The following is a 14,498-nucleotide window of genomic DNA, read 5'->3' as shown; positions in this document are numbered from 1 at the left end:
AGCTGAAGGGTCAGCTGAAAGGGGAGCACGTTGAAATGCAGCTGTAGCCTAAGTGTGGTCCCTGGGGAGAGACCCTGGTGCAGGGCACTGAATAGTACAGCTTGGCAGGAGCTTACCAGATCTTTCTTTGCTTACCAGATCTGTCCTGAGCTACGAGGAGGGAAGCAGCACACAAGAGGGCAAATACACGAGTCCCACAGTCCCAGCGTACAGCAAGCCTGACTGGAATGAAGTGATGTAAGGATCTGGGGTGCTAACCTCATGTTTGTTAATGTGTTCCTTCTCTTTGTTGAAAACTCAGAGGTCCTGATTCCACAGGAAATATCAAGCCCAAGAACAACAGCATAAGGGCTGTTTGTCCAAGCAGCAATAAACCACTTCTCTGTCTGCTATCCACTGAAGTATCAAATGTCTTATGGTGTTCCCTCGAGGCTCAAACCCTGCAGCAAATGCATTTAACTTCTCCCAGGTTCTTCCCAGTAGGATGTGAGTGTGCATCATCCTCTTCTCCTTTGTCTTCTGCAAGGAGAAGCCTAGGACATAGCCAGACGTGAGCTGAGGTGGTTTGACAGCTGGGGCGAGGTGCTTAGAGCAGGGACACAACACACTCCTGGGAGTAACATAATCTGGTAACCTGGTGGTCTACTTCCATGCTAGAAAGCAATATTCTTGTCTAGAGAAAATGCGATTTGGACTGGTATTTTGAGGAGCTAATTCCAGCCAATGGAGATGTTGCTGCTTGGCCCACCTGTTGAATTCCAAGCAGATAAGCTTCAGCAGTCAGCGCTTCTTGTGCTGGTTACAGCTTAGCTGCTTCCACCAAAGCCTTGTGACTTTTTCACTTGTCAATGTGCATTGAAATGAGCAGGTTTTTATGTCTGATATCCACGAGTGGGCCTTCTCTTCCTTTTCCAGGTCCTCCCAAGATTTCAAAGAGGGGAATGTCCCTAGAGACAGGGAGCACGAGAGCACACGGACCTCAGATGATCATAAACCAGAGTTGCTCCAAGAACGGTAAATACCTGTTAGAACTAGCCCAAAGTATCTCTTTGCTTTGTACTTCTTGTGAGTCTTATTGTGTTCTCAGTGTAACTGAGAGCACAGAGCTGCTTCTCTGCCTTGCACCCACGAGTGAGGACTTCCGAACAGGAAGCACTATCCAAACATTTATGAACACTGCAAAATCATACATGAGGGTGTCCAGGTGTTAGATGCATCTCTCAGGCTGAGGAACTCTGGCATGAGTGCCTTCTCCTGTGACTGATGTTTTTCTTCTGTGACAATCTCATCTGAAAGGCCTCTAGCTGTGCTCCTGAAAGTTATGTTGTTTTTTTTTTTTTTTTTTTTTTTGTACATAATTCCCAACAGTTTTGGTCCCAGGGCAGTTTGGAATGGCTCTGGCCAAGGAAATGGCGTGTCCTGCTCCATGCCTTATGGGTTCCTGTCTAGAGAATAGATGTCTACCCACCCCAGCCTATTTTTTCTTTACTGTCTTAAGCACAGATTTTTCTTTTAGGTTTTCTGACTCAAACCACCATGCTGAGAAGGGACAAGAACCTCCTGATGTCCACCCAGAGCCTCCCAAGTCAAATGAACATGCTGACCATGACCTGAGTATAGCAGTGTAAGGAATTACCCCTCCCCACCACCCTTTTCCTTTCGGACAAGAGTTAATTCCTTTTGTGTCTTCCCCCGCATATGCTTTTTGATGAAAGTCATCTTCCAGGCTCCCCTTGTGTGCCTGATGCTAGCATTGCTCCTAATTGTTGACCTTCTTACTGTGGTTTTGTATCAAAGCCTGGGAGAAAACCTGCTAATTAGCTGGAGGCATCAAACAACGTCCAGCTGGATTACCAGGACCTGCTGTCTAGACCTTAAATTTGGAAGCAGAGACTGCCTCTAGAGACACGTGCCAATAAGCTGCCTGCCCCTGGGGTAATGCTGGGGCTCGTTTCCAGACTCGCACAGGCAGTGTCAGGTCTCAGGCTGCACTCTGGTCGCCCTGGCACAGCACCACTGTCCTTCCCACTGACCTGTGCCTCTGCTGGGTTTGTGGGGGCTGCCTCAGTGCCTTCAGCTTGCCTCATGCAAAACAGGGCGTGGATAAATGGCCAAATGGAAGGGCTTGGTGGATTTTGTGTGATTTCTTTGCTTTTGTCTGTGTTTTGCCCCTAAAGACAAAGGGTTGAGGATCTTGGCTGAACTGCGCTTCCTCGTGTATGTGTTTTAGTGAGTAACCCGTCTCTGAATCAACTTGTAAACCAGACTGTTCTGCTCCCCCAGGTGCGTGCCATACTCCCAGGACTGCACCAGCAGGAGCACAGACAATAACGAGGGAGTATCGCCCTATGTGCAGGGTGAAGAAGTTGCTTCAAGAAGGCAAGAGAAGCGATAGAATTGCTTATTCTATACGAGAATGAACACGAGAGAATGTGGGGAGTTAATTTACTACAGGTGGTTCTGGAGTAGGGACTGAGACACATTTAGGTTCTAGCATGTGTGGGACGTTTTATCAAGGGGATGTCCGTGTCTCTGCACATCCACCTGAAATACTGTACCTGTCCCTCTGCGTGTCCTTAACCTGAGTCAGAAGCAAGTGGTGTGACCTAGGTGATTCCTCTCAACCCTCTCACTGTGGGCTAAGCGAAAGCAAACTGCTTTGCCTTTGCCACAAGCTGGGACCATACATACAAACAACGTCTGTGGCTCAGTAAATTGATCTTTAGTCTGAGCTTTTGGACAGATGTGTCATCTTTAGGCATTTTCTCAGAACATCCCAACCTGAATGGGATTCTGTAGTTAGTGATCGCTAGTATTTTGCTAGAAGTAAGGATTTAAGATACCTACCATTGTTATAAAAGAATCAAATTAATTTGATCTTGCTTTCATTTGGGTGACTGTACCATTTGTTTTTTGGCTTATCCACTTGGTGAAATTGCAGGGATCAAAGTAACACTGGTGAAGGGAAACCCTCAAATAATAGCAAGCACGGGGTAAGGGCTGCCTCCTCTTTCATCAGATGTAACATTTCAGGGTTGGATCTTTGAAAGCATGTTGAGTAATAGTCTCTTAGAGTCTAATTAAATGCAGTTTTGCTGCAGGAATCCGTGCTAGTTTTGAGATTTTTTTTTTTTTTTTTTTTTTTTGCAGTGTATCAGTATTTGCAGAGAGGTTAATAAGCACAAACATGCAAAAACAGAAAATGTGAAAGAACTTCTCCCTAGACTAATGTAGACAAGTGCAAATCCAGGGTTGCTGTGCAATGGTTGAAGAAATATGTTGGGTGTGCTTCCGAGATGGTACCCCCATGAGGCCAGCTTAGCAGTCTGAAATCTTGCAGAGAGGTACTGGGTAAATCATCATGGTTTAGCGCTGTTAGGTGAATTAACTGCCATGTTTGGGAAGAGAAGGAGAGAACTGATGAACATCAGGAGCCACATTTTTCTTTCAGCCTTATTTTTGAAGTGATCTGTATTTTCTCTCTTCCTTCCCCTCTCTCCCCCCGATATGGTTGTGAATTATCTGGCATCTTTCAATAAAAAAGTAGAGGAATACTGTACTTTTCTGGAGGCAGGAGATTCTCTAGAGGTTGCTTCTACATCCTACAACAATTCTGTGCTCGGTGGTACTTCTGCAGAGTGTAAGAGCCTTCTGTCTTGGCAGGCCCAGCTCCCTACCGAGAGAAAGCAGCCTCACTGCTCCAGAGATGCCATGTGCAAATGAATCTGACCCATGCTGGGAAAGGTACACAGCCAGGGAACCAGGCCTGTCTTCACTGCTGCCTTGCACATCTTGTGTTCTCCTAGCTCCCCGCTCAAAGGCGTTACAAATGCTTGCTTCTTGGCTAGTGAAAACAGAGCAAGCTGAGTTCTGAAACCAACATAATCATGCTACTGTTGCTTTTACTCTCCACGGTGGGTAGGCACTGACAAAAGCACTCAAGCTGCTAACAGGCTTTTTCCTCCCTGACCAGGACCACGCCAGGGTATGAGGAGCAACCCCCTCTCACCACGGATAGTCGCCATGAGAGCCCTGGGGCCTGGAGACACAATGACTTTAACCCGATGGCGGCCAGGTACAGCGGGACTTTCCCCTCGAGAGCTCATCAGCAGCTTTCGAATCCTCATCCTTTGCCATTTCTGCTTCTTGATATAGCCCTGGCTGAAATCCTGGACCTATGTAAATGTCTCCTGGGTACGCTAATTAAATGGAAGTGACAAGGAGAATGATAAAGGGAATATTAGGTCTAGGGTTGCACCTAAATATGCTTGTTCAGATTTAATTTCAGTTATCAAATTAGTTTAGAACACTGCTGAATCTCACAGCCATCCATTATGCTGGGAATTCAGCTCATGCACAGAGGGAATATGCAGCCCTCTGCCATTTTCCCTAAATTTAAGAACCTATTAACAGCACGGTGTCCCAGGTTTTCCTTACTGCCAGCAGAGAGGGGTGTGATACAACCTCTGCAAACTGACCGCACGTGTGAGCTGGTTGTAGCAAATAGGCATTGGCTTTATTTCTTTAGCAGGTCTAACTTCAGCTCGAAAGAGAGCGCTCTCAGTGCGTATGAGACCCAGCATCCCATGCCACTGTACATGGACCGGCAGCCTTTTAACACCAGCATGCCAGCACCTAGCCACAGGATACCCTCCTACGCAGACAGCCAAGTATTCAGCACCAGAAGGTAAGGGTTTGGGGGTGAGATGCAGAAAGCGTGACAGCTGCTGGCACATTACATGTATTTGAAAGGAGCCCCGGTTCAGGTTATGTGATCGTTGCATCAAGAGGTGAGAACAGGATTTTGTTCCCAAAGAAAGCAACCAGGCCAGCTCCCACAGCACGTGCAACAAAGCTCCTTTTTGGATCAAAACGGTTGGAGGTGGGATTCTGGAGATCTGGTAATTGGTCTGTAACACTGGAGAATTCTCAGCAGGCTGTGTTCAGACCACATACATGGCGCCTGGACACCTGACAGATTTGTAGAGACCACATCTGCTTTTCCTCTCTAGATGCAGAGATTGAGGAGCGATCTGTTTTTCATTTCTCATGTCCCTCAGTGACACAAGTGACACGACAAGTTGCACACTTAAAACTACACGTGTCTACATTCATGCAATCTGAATTTGCCCTTTCATCTCTTTTAGCATTTCTCAGAGAGCCGGTGTAACACAGCTCTTCTTTGCATTTGAGGCATTTGTGGACTAGGACTAGAAAAATGGGATAGACCTTTGTTGTACTTTGTAGCCTGTCATTACCCCTGGCACTGTGTGGTGCTGACACGTCTCTCTGCAGTGCAGCAAATGCATGCTTCGTTCTGCCCTGGGGTTTATATCACAGACCAAGTGCTTGTCTTGCCCAAAGCGGGATTTTTCTCGTCTTATGATGAGCTTAGCCTGTCCCTCTTACTTTTTAATGCAGCATTGATTTGCAGTGTTTTTCAGCATTGTTTAACGTTAAGTTATACAGTTGCCTGAAGCTATAATCAGGATCAGAGTGCTAATACACAATATAAACATAATCTGTGCCCCAGAGTGCTTGTAAGAGAAGAATGACCATAAGCTGTAAGCTCATTTTTCCTACTGAAAAAGCCTGAGCTCTGTCTGCATGTTAAAGCCACGCTGATAAATAAGTTCTGTCCTGGAGAAGTGAAAATGTGCAGGTCTGATAGCCAGGCAGGCCAGCTGGTCAGCAGCTCATGCTTGCAGGTGGTGCAGTGGTGGTTTTGGAGAGTACTGGGAGGGGAAGCAAAATTCACAATGCATCCATTTATGAACTGCTTCAGCTTTACTCTCAGTTGTTAGATTTTGAGTAAGCTTTCCTAGGCTCAGAGCTTTGTACGCATGCTACAGCTGCAAAACCAGCGTGGGTGAAGCAGGCATAGCAAAAGGAGAATACATCGTGGCAGAGACTGCTGAGACAAAGTATTAGTTAGCCAGTGTGGGGGCTCCAGTGGTTCCTGGTACAATGTAATCAGGGCTTTGTGCTTCCTTGCCAGGCCTATCCCGGATTATGAAGGGAGAGTTTATGACGGGAGAAGCAGCCCCAGGAGCAGCAGATATGACAGTGCTATTGCCAGGGGGCACTGTGAATTTAACCCCACAGCTCCAAGGTAAGGAGTCAAACAGTGGGATCCAGACTTCTTGACCCAAAGAACATCCCCACTGATAGGTTTACTCGGTATCTGGAGAGTCCTGATCTACTTCTTCTTAATTCCCTGGGTCAAAGCATGCTCAGTGAGTTTCTCTTTGCATGGATGGCTGTGGTGCATGGGTGATTTCAACGCCAAGCAGGGAGGCGTTCATCCAAGGTTCTTGCCGCTTGTGAGAATCCCTCACGTGCTCAAGTTCATTGCTTGAGATTGTATCACTTCCTTTCATAGCTACCACTCCCTTCCCAGAGACACCACCGTGTCCATTTCCCCGAGAAGCCACAGGGTGCCGTTCTACATGGACAGCTCAAACTATAACAGCACCAGGTAAATGGGTGGTCTCGATGCTTGTGATGGAAACCTCCATGACGCTGCTGTGGAAGAGGAGCTAGGAAGTAAAGCCAAGAGCTGAAAGAGAGAAGAAAAATTTCCGGGGAGTGCATGTGTGATCTGAAGGCGCAGAACTTCTCTTAAACGGTTCCTAGCAAAAGCTACCTAGCACAGGGTCTGTGATACATCCGTCTCTGGCCTCTGGAGATTTTGCCATGAGGGTGCCAGAACAGATTGAAAGGAGATTGAATGGCTGGTTTCTGGCTATTCTCCTTTAACCAGAAATCAGCCTTTGCAGAGCCTACAGAAAAAGAAGAGTGCTAAAATCAAAAAGAAATGTCAAGAGAGAAGAACGCTATCTCCAGAAAGCCAATGATTAAATGACTAAACTGGGCCCAGAACAAGACTGTTGGAAGGGGTAGGAGGGTACCTCTTGTGGAAAGCTTTCTAGAGTCCTTTTTGGTGATGTCAGTCCATCCAAGTGCTTCCTGACACTGTGTGGAGGCACCAATGTGGGTCTCAGTGTTGGATCTGTAAAGGGGGAATGTCTTGTGGGTGTGAGCAGGAGGCACGAGATCCTTGGATAGCTTCAGGCAAGACCAGCTTCATCCCTTCCAGGCAGATTTAACAGGTCTCGTTGCTGAGGGGATAGGCAGAGCTGTTTTCTGAAGACATTCTTTTAGCCATGATTTTTGCACCTTCCATGCTCCAGCTTTTGAAATGATTAAGCTGGGGACAGTTATGTTGGACCTTGGCCCGTATGTCCCCTTCTCCTCCCCTCCAGCAATATGCCACGGGCTGTTTCTTTGTACAGCTGCTTCCATTCAGTCTATGTGATTCACTTACGGTTTGTGCTTATTGGAAGATCTTGTTTGATCTTTTCTCCCATGGCCCCATAAATGAACGTTTTCCAAATCACTTCTACAGATAAGAATTACTGATACGTGGCAGGTATAAAAAGAGGAAGGAGCCTCTTTGATCTGCAGTAAAGATGAATTCATCTGAGTGCTTAAGGGTTTTAATTCCTTCCCAAATCACCCTCCTGACGGTAGTTGTAGGTCTTTTCTTGCCTGCCAGCTTGGATCATGTTATGGCTCACTTTTCCAGTGCTCACAGACTTTTCCCTCTCTCGCCAGGCTTCTCTCGAGTTCGAGCGAGAGGATGTGCGCTCCGATGGGCACCTTACCCTACAACAGCCCCGTGGCCTCCGGGTACCAGCCTGATGCCAGCTCTGCCGGGTGAGGAGCAAGGGGTGGTCACGGTCCTCCAGGCTGCAGGGTTTGCAGGCAGCCGTCCTGTTTGGTGGAGATGAGCCAGGCTTTGCTGCTGGGCCTCTGGATGTTTGTCAGGCTTTTTTAGCGAGGAGCGCAGACCTTGCTGTGGTGGGGTTTGTAATTTGCATGTGCTCCATCTCAAAGATGGAAAGTGCTGCACAGATTTGCACAATCTGGGGAGGTGTTTCAAATGAGTGAGAGGTCAGCATGATAGGCAATGTTTGGGTCCTCCTGGTCTTGCCACAGCCTGCTTGTTGCACCTAAGTACGCCGGTCTGAAACAGACACATGGAAAGTGTTTATGCTAAGTTTAAAAAAAAATAAATTAAAAATCTTTTCTTTCCTTAGCTGTGACATGGCTTAGCTTAATCATAGCTTAAAGGCAGCGACGAAAATGAACCATGGAGAAAGAGGCTGATTAGTTCATTTCATGGCTCTGGGAAGAGAGCCGGTGGGCACGGTGTCTCCCCTCGCTCTGTGACAGAGCTCTAGACAGATGGACAGATGGGGGCACGTCGTTTTGAAATCAGAATGTTAAAGAGGGAGAAATATGCAAGAAAGGTCATCTCTGCAAGAAAAAAACATCCCACAGACAGACTGGTAGCAATTTATAATGCATGAGAGCTCTGGAGATATTCCAGTGACAAAACAGTCACTGTAAGTAGTGCTGTGCCAGTAGGGCTTTAATGTTAAAGGACAGAACCACAAGCTCTGTAAATACGCATTGTGTGCATAATCCTGACACGATTTGAAAAAGACTTATCCCTGCAAAACAGGGGATAACTGGATGAAAGAGTTGTATTATCCATCCCATTCTTTCTAATTAACTTGATTTGTTTTGGTGGGTTAATTAGAGGGGCATATTAGGTGTTGTTTAGCAGGGACGCTTGATACGCAGTATTTATTCGAGAACAACAGCAGCTCACTGTGCCTTTTCACACACACGTTACGTGTCCAAGTGCACACATGTGGTCCCTTGTGCTGTCTCTCATTAGTCGCAGCCTTTTCTAATGCAAATGCTTCTCGTTCTGCTTCTATCTGCTTCTAGAAAAGGGGTCCTCTTTGTGAAGGAGTACGTGAACAGCAGCGAGCTGTCGGCCTCCCCGCGCTATGGCAGGTAAGAGGAGTGTCCAGAGACAGCCGTGTGTCTGGTTACGTGTGCAAAGCAACAGCGTGCAGCTCTGCTGGCTAACACACCAAGCAAGCTCCCGAGCTGGATCCATTAGCACTGAGTCAGCGTGGCACCGTGCCCGAGCTAATTAGCCCTGGAGGGATTATTGCACTGGGTGGGCAAAGAGTTTTGCGAAGGCAGCAGTAGTTTTGGGGACCCAGAGAGGTCCCCCCACAATGCTGCACGCTGCTGCCTGGTCCCACTGCAGTGACAGGAGGACCTGTGTCCGACACCACCTTGGGGAAGGGTTAATTTGCCCCTCTGGATCAGCCCTGAGGTGGGTGATGGGGTCAAAACGCTTTGCTGCAGTTCCCCAGGCTGCATGTTTGGCACTGCCAGGCTCCGCCGCACGTTGGCGCACACAAATAAAAAGGTTGGAAGTGGTGAGGAAATGTGGAGCTTGTGGGTTCTCTCTCAGAAGAGACTTTATAAGTTAGAAAAGGTGGAGAGGTGCCACTCTGAAGCTAAAATCTTCAGTCTTCCATTCTGCTCGCACGTAACTAAATTAAGCTACTCCGGACTGACACCAAGGTGGCCGAGAGCAGAATTTGGCTGTAGGCACATCCTGCTTGCACTGATGTGGCAGCCAGTTAGCACCCAGTTCGCTGCCTCCCTGCTGACGTTTATTCTCCCCCCGGTGCTGTGCTGGCACTGCTGTGGGGGCTGATGACAGACTCCAGAAATCTCTCGCCTTTCCCACCGGTCTGCAAAAGCAGATCTCAGCAGCCAGAGATAAGCACCTCGCTGCTCAGCCTAAAAAACCACAGGCAAGCAGAAGGCAGAGGGGGAACGCTCAGCGAGGTGAGACTTAGGGATGTTTCTCGCCTTTTCCTGGCTGGCGAGGAGCAAGTGGGTGGCAGCACGTGGCTGGAAACGTCCCAGAGGAGGGATTTTCCTCCTTTTTTCCACAGGCTGCTCTCTGCTTGTGCCACCTCCCTTGGCCTCAGGCTCAAAGGGGCCTTGTTTCAGGGTAAGTGCCCTGGTTTCCCGGCCACGTTGCCCACATCCTGCCTCTTGCTGCGGTGACAGCAGCAGGCAGACACGTTGTTCAGTGCTGTGACATGGGTGCTCAGGACACCAGCTCTTTGCTGCCCTTTTGGCCTGCCCCTGGAGGTTTCCATTCCGTGCAAACTTCCTGGGACCTCTGAGAGCAGCACCGTGGCTTCTGGCCCTCCCGTGATTGTGGTACGTGTCTGGGAGCAGGGTACAGCCACCCCCACGCAGAATCTGCAGCAGAGGTGGAAATATCTCTGCTGACAGCCCAGCTCTGCCAGTCACCGAGGATCTCCTTGCTAGTGAAATGTTTTTTCGGCTCTCCCTAGCAAGGACTGTCCTGGCCAAGGAACAGGCAGCTGGGACGTTGCAGTTAGGGCTTTAGGTTAATGATTAAGGGTTCCGTCTGCAATGCTCTTCCCCTGTATCATTGTCAAGTGCTGACATCTCCTTCTGTCTCCAGTGGCAGCCTTGTAGATTTGACTGATCCAGAGAGAGCAGCCTACAGCCACCACAGCTACCTGTCCAGCGCCCCTCCACAGAGGTAGGACAGTTTGGGGCTGCATGGGGGCTTCAGCAAGCTGTTAAACAGAAATAACTTTGAGTTTTTTAGAATACAGGTATGCGAGCGGTGAAATAATAGCATAATAATAAATAATAGAAGTTTAAATGATCTTCAGAAAATGAAATATTTAGTTAGAGCTCTGTTCTGGTCTCTGCATCCCTGGGCTATTCCATGCCCCTCTGTGCTGTCACTTGGCACAACCACGTGTGGAAGCAGGTATCTGGTGCAGAGCAGTGCTGGTGTTGAGTAAGAAACTGCTGCTGCCGGCAATGGGACTGAAAACTGTTGTGTTACAGAGGCACCACGGTGCAGGAATTCACTTTTCTGTTCCTTCACAGGTCCAGTGAACCTGTTTGTACTTACTGCAGCCGTGAGATCCGAGACTGCCCTAAGATCATCATAGAGCATCTTAACATCTACTGCCACGAATACTGCTTCAGGGTAAGAAGCCTTTCTGCTGACCACCTTCGACGTGCTGCTGTGAAATGGGGTGGTGGGAGGAGGAATTCCACAAATTTTGTCCTCAAACTTCGTGTAGAGTATAGAAGCTGTGCTAAATGCTTGCATCCACGTTGAAACAAGAAATGATGCAGTCCCCAGAAGTTTTTCATCTCCTTAAATGAATGCGTATCAGAACAAGGAGGATTCTTCATTGTCATCTGGTAGAATAGCAGCATGGTCTTTGCCACAGGGACGTGAGGAGACTTGGTGCTTTGTGGCCTTTGTTCCCCAGTGCAGGGCTTGCTGAACCTTGCAAACTTTGCAAAGTTTACAGGTGAAGACCGTGGAAACGGTGGGTGTGAGTGGAGGAAGCCTGCAGCGGCAATTGTCTGTTGTAGGAAAGTTTAGTCTCAAAGGTCACTGCTTTGGCCTCTTCACACTTCGTAAAAAGGTTCAGATGCTGTTCATTTCTCTGCCCCCTTCATACTGCCATTAACGCGTGGTGCTTTGGTCACCGTCCAACCACCTTGTCTTCCCTTTGGCAGTGTGGAATTTGCCACAAGGCGATGGGAGATCTTCTGGATAAAATATTCATCCACCGGGACATTGTCCACTGTGACAAGTGCTACGAGAAACTCTTCTAGGTGAGTGCCCCTTTTCGGTGTCAGCATAAATGACTCGATGAGAGAGCTTATGGACTGTTTAATGAGTGAAGAGCATTTAACCCTCATAATTACTGGGTTTTCCTGTGGGTTTTTAGTGGGAAGTAATGACCCTAGTTGCAGAAGTAGCTGGAAACATGCTCCAGCTGGCCCCAGAGGTTTCAGAGCCAGAATCTGGGGTCATAACATGACAGACAGGCTGTGTTAGCCTCACTTGGGGGAGGAAAGTGGAAGACTGGCTGGAATGATGACAGAAATATCCCTTAGGGGATAAGAGTACTCTCTGAGAGTGGGTTGTGAGTTCCCCCTCCTGTCCTGGGCTAACCTGTTTTATGTAACGTTCCTTTGAGGTGAACCCCTCCCAGGTTGGCAGAGCGATGAGGAATTAGACCGGATATAATTTTGTTTTGTCTGATGACCTGGATGAGGTGGGAGTTGCCACAGTGGCAATCAGAAACCCTGCCGCTGCGCTGAGACCATGAAAAGGTGTCTCTTTTCCTTCCTCTGCCTTGTGATGGAGAGTGGGAGGGAAAGGGGCACCTGCCTCACCGCATCCATGGCTGCTTTGTTCATCCCTTAACGTGATGTGACTGGCTGGCTTTTTTCATCCCCTTCCTGCATGTTCGTCTGCTCCACTGACCTCCGTAGCGCAGCGTTTTGTGTGCTGCTCAGCTCCTGTGCTCACCGTCTCTTTATTTGCTTGCAGGGTTTTGCAAAGCTGGAGAAGGCAGCCAGTGAAAAAGTCCTCAGCAGCACGTATCTGAAAACATCTACCAGCTCCTGAATGGCTAAGATAGCAGAATTCCTGCTCCCCCTTCCTCAAGTTATTTTCCCTCTCACTGCCTCATCACAATGAATGAGTTTAACATCCGCTAGCTTATGCTGTCAGCTGCACGCGAGACAAGTGCCAATGTTAACAAGATAAGGCAGTGTCACCTACAAAAGATAAGTGGGCTGATTTTCCAAAGGTGCTGAGCCCCTCCACCTGTCTTTAACTTCATTAAGATTCCAGAGTGCTCCTGTGCTGGAAATCAGGCAGAGCTCCTTAGATCTATGTAAGCTAATTGCAAGAAACCTTTTCTGATTTTTTTTTTTTTTCATTTCTGCAATCAGGCTGCAGCTTAGTGCGTGTCAGCTGGCACAAAGCAAGCAGATCCGAGAACTGTTAAATACTAGATTTGGATTCTTGGGAGGGTTTGAATTTAGCTCATAGCAAAAGCCTATTTCTGCTTCTTTCACCCCCAAATTCTGCCTAGAAATAGCTTCTGCCTGATTTCCATTTGCTTTCCATGGGCTTTCAGGAGCACTTGCAGACTCACTTTACTCTAATTGTGTGTCAGCTTTAATTTCCCTTTCCTGCCTACTCCCTAGTGGATTCCTCCAGCAGCATGTGTGTCTGCTGTCTGTTTGGGAAGATAAACTACCAGGTGAAAGAGTGTTAACTTGGCCTCTGATGGTAGGTGTCCAATGGCCATACAAAATGTGCCAGAGAATCAGTGTCTCAATTGGCTCCCCTGACAAGGAACGCTGCTTGACTGAAATCTGAATTTTCCTCCACCTTGCAAAGGCTTGCTGTGTTGCCTCTTTTATTGCTCTAAGTTATTTACATCTCAAATGCTCGCTCACAAAAATGAACTTCTAGCAGGTGCTGTACATACTAAACGTCAGAAATGCATAATTTTAGCCCTTAATTCAGATGTTGAGAGGGTGAGAAAATTGAAAGTCAGCCTCTGTGCCTTAAACTACACCTCCGAATCTGTCCGTGGAGTTACTGTTTCTTTCTTTGAAAGCATTAGGAGTATCTGCAAAGCACACAGATCAGTTCTGTAGCAGCTCTTACACACCAACCGGTCATGGCAAAAGCTCTGAAGCAGACTATTGTTAGACAGGTAATTCTTCATGCTTTTAGTGATGGAAGCTGGCATGCATGCAAAAGCTTAGCACGTTAGGGTTTTTACAGCACCAGTGCTACATAGTGGTGTGTTTTTTTGTTTTGTTTTGTTTTGTTTTGTTTTTAGGCCACTACCATTTATTTGAGTAAAGTGTAGGCATAACCTTAAAAGCACTCCATGAGGGGAACTCCAGTTGCAACCAGTAACAGCTCTGCTACTGGCAAGCTTCAGGGCGAGCCCATAAAGTTGTATCGTACAGGGACTGGGGCTGCTCCATCCTGAGTGCATGGTACAACAGGGACCCCAACAACCCTCCCCAACCCCATTACACATCGTGGTGGGCGCACAGGCATGAGATTATCAAAAATATCAGTGGATTTTGGCTACCCCTGTTATAGAAAATGATACTTTCTGAACAGAAGAGCATCACAAAGCATCTGATTTCCCCAAGCAGCTCACTTCCACAAACCACGGCCTATAATTAAAGGTATATAATTACTTTGAGAAGATGAATTGCAGAAATAACATATTCCCCCACGCCGGAGCTCCTGGGGGTGCGTGGCCTTCTGGGGAGCAGGATTTGCCCCCTCTGTATTTCGGATCATCTTTTCATCGCTGTATTTTCCTCGTAGCAATTGTTTAACTTCCAGCACACAGCTCTAATAAACGTTCACCGCTCACCTGCAGCCTGCTTACTTGTGTCACCATATAACAGAGCTCAGTGAGGTTTTTTTCTTTTGTTTTTCTTCTCAGTGGCCTGAGGCCATGACCCTAAACTCACTGCTTTACTGGAGGGGGGGACACTGAGAATCACCACGGCGTGAGGGGCTGGGCTGGGTCAGGCTCAGCCAATTTATCAGCCGATAAGTCACACACACAAAAATTGGCTGCTGCCTGGGCAAAAAGGAGCCTTGGTCCACACGAAACCATTTGAAGTGCAATAAAAAGAGCTGGGTGATTTTTTTTTTTCTGCCGTAGTGGCTGCTCTCAGCGGTACTGCCCAGCCTTCACCCACCTTAT

The 14,498-nt window shown here is 47.7% G+C and overlaps 1 protein-coding gene across 1 annotated transcript in view; it reads left to right on the top strand.

Annotated features, from left to right (window-relative positions):
- The window catches only part of ZNF185 (zinc finger protein 185 with LIM domain), a 43,170-nt gene extending 30,070 nt beyond the window's left edge, over positions 1–13,100 (top strand). Inside the window, exons 19-33 of the mRNA XM_082771114.1 lie at positions 139–237; positions 916–1,014; positions 1,517–1,624; positions 2,284–2,379; positions 3,664–3,744; positions 3,974–4,075; positions 4,529–4,687; positions 5,999–6,112; positions 6,383–6,478; positions 7,618–7,719; positions 8,803–8,871; positions 10,382–10,462; positions 10,822–10,924; positions 11,470–11,568; positions 12,293–13,100. Of these exons, the coding sequence (XP_082627240.1) occupies positions 139–237; positions 916–1,014; positions 1,517–1,624; positions 2,284–2,379; positions 3,664–3,744; positions 3,974–4,075; positions 4,529–4,687; positions 5,999–6,112; positions 6,383–6,478; positions 7,618–7,719; positions 8,803–8,871; positions 10,382–10,462; positions 10,822–10,924; positions 11,470–11,568 (1,408 nt within the window). The 3' untranslated portion in view covers positions 12,293–13,100. The remainder of the gene's footprint in view (positions 1–138; positions 238–915; positions 1,015–1,516; positions 1,625–2,283; positions 2,380–3,663; positions 3,745–3,973; positions 4,076–4,528; positions 4,688–5,998; positions 6,113–6,382; positions 6,479–7,617; positions 7,720–8,802; positions 8,872–10,381; positions 10,463–10,821; positions 10,925–11,469; positions 11,569–12,292) is intronic.
- The last annotated feature ends 1,398 nt before the right edge of the window (positions 13,101–14,498 follow it).

This window comes from Aythya marila (genome assembly GCF_965140915.1).
Source record: "Aythya marila genome assembly, chromosome: 13".
Lineage (NCBI taxonomy): Eukaryota > Metazoa > Chordata > Aves > Anseriformes > Anatidae > Aythya > Aythya marila.
This window is presented reverse-complemented; position numbering and strand designations above follow the sequence as displayed.